At 58.9% G+C, this 3,785-nt stretch overlaps 1 protein-coding gene across 1 annotated transcript; it reads left to right on the plus strand.

The window, feature by feature from the left end:
- The first annotated feature begins 210 nt into the window (after positions 1 to 210).
- On the plus strand, positions 211 to 3,450 carry ARL4C (ADP ribosylation factor like GTPase 4C). Its single transcript, XM_030952720.1, has 2 exons — positions 211 to 1,015; positions 1,183 to 3,450. Exons 1-2 carry the CDS (start codon positions 441 to 443, stop codon positions 1,268 to 1,270), a joined length of 663 nt encoding a protein of 220 aa, XP_030808580.1. The 5' UTR covers positions 211 to 440; the 3' UTR covers positions 1,271 to 3,450.
- The last annotated feature ends 335 nt before the right edge of the window (positions 3,451 to 3,785 follow it).

Raw genomic sequence — 3,785 nt, forward strand, 5'->3', positions numbered from 1 at the left:
ATAAGGATAACCAAGCCTCCAGCACGGCGGGATGGCTGTCCCCGAGGAGCAGGAGCTCGGGCAGGGCCAGGTGAGCTGGGGCAGGGGCGGTGCAGGCAGGAGCGATCCGGGCAGGACGCGGGGCGGAGCGGGAGGAAGGCGGCGGCGCAGCCCCTCCTCCTCCTCTCCTCCTCTTTCTCTTCCTCCTCCTCCTTTCCCTCCTCCTCCTCCTCCTCCTCCTCCTGCCGGGCGGGGCGAGGCTCGGCAGTCCCGGCGCGCTGCCGCCGCGTGGAGCCGCGCTGCGTGTTCCCGATCCCATATCCCATATCCCCGATCCTATAGCCCATATCCCATCTCCCCGGTCCCGGCTGGCTCCGCCGCCCCGAGCCGTGCCCCCGCTGCGGGCCGGCGGCGCGGCGATGGGCGCGGGGCTGTGAGAGGCGCGGCCGGGAGCCGTGGCCATGGGGAACATCTCCTCCAACATCTCCGCCTTCCAGTCCCTGCACATCGTCATGCTGGGCCTGGACTCGGCGGGCAAGACCACGGTGCTCTACCGCCTCAAGTTCAACGAGTTCGTCAACACCGTGCCCACCATCGGCTTCAACACGGAGAAGATCCGGCTCAGCAACGGGACGGCCAAGGGCATCAGCTGCCACTTCTGGGACGTGGGGGGCCAGGAGAAGCTGCGCCCGCTCTGGAAGTCCTACAGCCGCTGCACCGATGGCATCATCTACGTGGTGGACTCAGTGGACGTGGACCGGCTGGAGGAAGCCAAGACGGAGCTGCACAAGGTGACCAAGTTCGCGGAGAACCAGGGCACGCCGCTGCTGGTCATCGCCAACAAGCAGGACCTGCCCAAATCGCTGCCCGTGGCCGAGATCGAGAAGCAGCTGGCCCTCCACGAGCTGACCCCTTCCACCACCTACCACATCCAGCCCGCCTGCGCCATCATCGGCGAGGGGCTGACGGAGGGCATGGACAAGCTCTACGAGATGATCCTCAAGCGCAGGAAGTCCCTCAAGCAGAAGAAGAAGCGGTAGAAGCTCCAGCCGAGGCGGGGAGGGATGGGGGAGCAGACAAAGGAACCGAGGGGGAGACAGAACCAAAGCGATTCTTTTGGGTTTAATCGTTCTTTTTTTTATTATGATTTTTTTTTCTCCTCCCCTTCTTCATTTCTTTTTTTTTCCTCCTCCTTCCCCGAAGGACAGACAATAGTGGTGATAACAAAGCGGCTCCCGCCAGCCGAGCCCAGATCCCGGAGCTCCCCTCTCCCGTGCTCCTGAGGGTCTGATCCGGACTCCCTTGGGCTGGAAACACGGAAAAAAACGGGAAAACCGGGATGAATCCCCCACCCCATCTGCATCTCCGGGACCACCACCGAGCCTTTGTGTGCCGGGGAACCAGCAGGGCAGGACCCTGCTGGATGGAGCGCGTTCGAGCGGAGCCCAGCGTGCTTTTGGATCTCTAGCGGGGGATTTGGGGGTGTCGGTGCCAGCCCCACACACGCATTTTGGGGCGGGGGGTGAGGATGAAGCGTGGCTCGGCAAGGGGCTTGCAGCCCTCATCCCTGCATCCCCGCATCCCTGCATCCATCCCTGGGAAGGGGTGTTGAAAGCTTGGACGGGGGGGGGGTTGGACCAGCAAAAAGATGTCTTGGAGGGGTGGGTGTGATGCGTGAGGGGACACCCACCCACCCTGGCTGGTGTTTTAGGGTGCAGAGCAAGGACGGGCAGCGTTTGGCTTGGGGAGGGGGGGGAGGATGCGACACTGGGGTGCTGAGCGGCCGCTGAATGGTGCAGAGCGCTCTTGGCTCGAAAAAAAAAAGGGTGACAAAAGGACCCGAGGGTTTGGGGTGAACGCTGCTGGGAGCTTTGTGGGGGGGAGGTTGTGCAGGACCCCCGTTTCTCACCTTCTGCAGCAGAGCCCCTGCCGGTGGGCATTGTGCCCGTGCTCAGGGGGTGCTCCCAGGTGCGGCTTCGGAGGTGATCCAAACCAGCAAACCCCCCCCCGCCAAAAAAAAAAAGCAGAATTCGGGGTTCTGCCCGCTGTGCTGCTCCGCAGTGGGGCAGGAGGCCAAGTCAGGGAGGGTCACGGCAGGGCAGGATGGATGGACGGACGGACAGACACGGCCAGAGGCTGCAAAAAAAATCTCTCTCTGCTGGAAAGGGAAGATGGCAGGGGGGTGTAGAGGCATGGGGGGGTTGTGTTGGGTTTCTAATAAAGATTCAAACGCAATTGAAAGCCCCCAGCAGCCACAGGGGCAAGCTGTGCCTGCAGAGCAGCCGGGCCCCTGCTGCGGGTGAACATTTCACACCTGCACGGGGCTGGGCACCAAAATCCACTTGCTGCCCGTGTTTCAGGATCCTGGCTTCCCACAGAGCTGAAGCAGGCAGCCCTCGGGGGCTGGCTAAACACGCTGAGATTTGGAGGCAGGCAGGATTTTCTGGTGATTTTACACCAGCCCTTCCCAGAGCAGCCAAGGGGAAAGCGCCGAGCAGACAAAAGCCCTTCGGGTTTAGGGGGGTTGATCCTCCCCTTGCAGCGACGAGCACCTTCCAAACAGCATTTTGGGGTGGGGGGGGGCGTGGGGGTAACAAACAAATGTTGCAGCCGAGTTGTTTCTTCTCCTCTCGTGGGATTTGAGTTGCCGATGTGTGTGGGCTGGTCCCATCCCTTCAGGCGGCTCTCTTCCCGCTCCCTCGGGTTTCCCTGCTTTGTCTTCACCTCCAACACTTTGGTACTTGCTGTCGAGAGAGAGAGAGAGAGAAAGAAAGAAAAAAAAAGAATTATTTATTTTTGATGCCACAGAAGCCACATGTATTAACCCATTTCTGGCAGAAGTGTAGAAGCTGCATTGACCCCAGCAGCTCGAGGGCCAGCAGGTTGTAGGAATGACACGGTGGTGGGGCTTTTTTACCTCCTGGTTCAGCAGATGGAAAAGCTGGGTTTTTTTATGGAGCTGGCTCCTTCCTGGGAGCCTGTGTTCCACCCACCCAGCTGAGCATCCCCTTGGAGAGATGGCAGAGGGCTGGGGGGCTCGGGTGGGACGCCGTGCCCGTGCCCTTCACTGCCCGCTCTGCTTCCTGCAATAATTAAAAAGACTTTTCCAACGAGCAGCTCCTGGCTTCCGTGGTGTTTCCATAGTGTTCTCCCCTGTGTGAAGGTGAGCATCACCCTCGGTGGGCTGCAGGAATTGGGGCCCCAGCAGGGCAGCCCCCAAGGGGAACTGTCTGGGCTCTGTGCATCCTCTCAGATTCTGGATGACCTGGGTTTTTTTGGCAGGTCTCACTCCCCCAGGTCCATTATCCATGATATCCCATGTCCTGCCCTTGCCATTGTCCATCAGTCTCTTGTGTTCCCTTTTTTCCTTTTTCTTTTGTTTTTTTTTAAAGATGCAGACATAACGCTGTGAACTGAAATAAATTATTTATACAATGAAAGGGCCTGATAAAAAAAAAAAAAAAAAACCAACAAAAAAAACCAACCGAAACCCGGTGTTCTGCTCATTTCTCAGCATCAGCGCTGCGTTTGGTGTGGCTTGAAGGAGGTTCCCATGCCTCCCCGAGGAGAGGACACAAGGGGACAGAGAAGTGACCTGCTGAGGATCCAGTGTCACGGCTCTGTCACGTGGCAGCCTGCTAGGACACGGGGGACATCCATAATTTGCTGGTTAATGAAATCTGAGCTCTTTGGCAGGTCACTTAATGTCCCTGCATCTCTGCTGCTGTCTGTGAGAGAGGAGGAGGAGGATACTTTTTTTTGGGGGGGGGGGTTGGATTTTGGATTTTGTTCCACCACCTCCTCTG

Source organism: Camarhynchus parvulus, chromosome 7 (genome assembly GCF_901933205.1).
Source record: "Camarhynchus parvulus chromosome 7, STF_HiC, whole genome shotgun sequence".
NCBI classification, from domain to species: domain Eukaryota; kingdom Metazoa; phylum Chordata; class Aves; order Passeriformes; family Thraupidae; genus Camarhynchus; species Camarhynchus parvulus.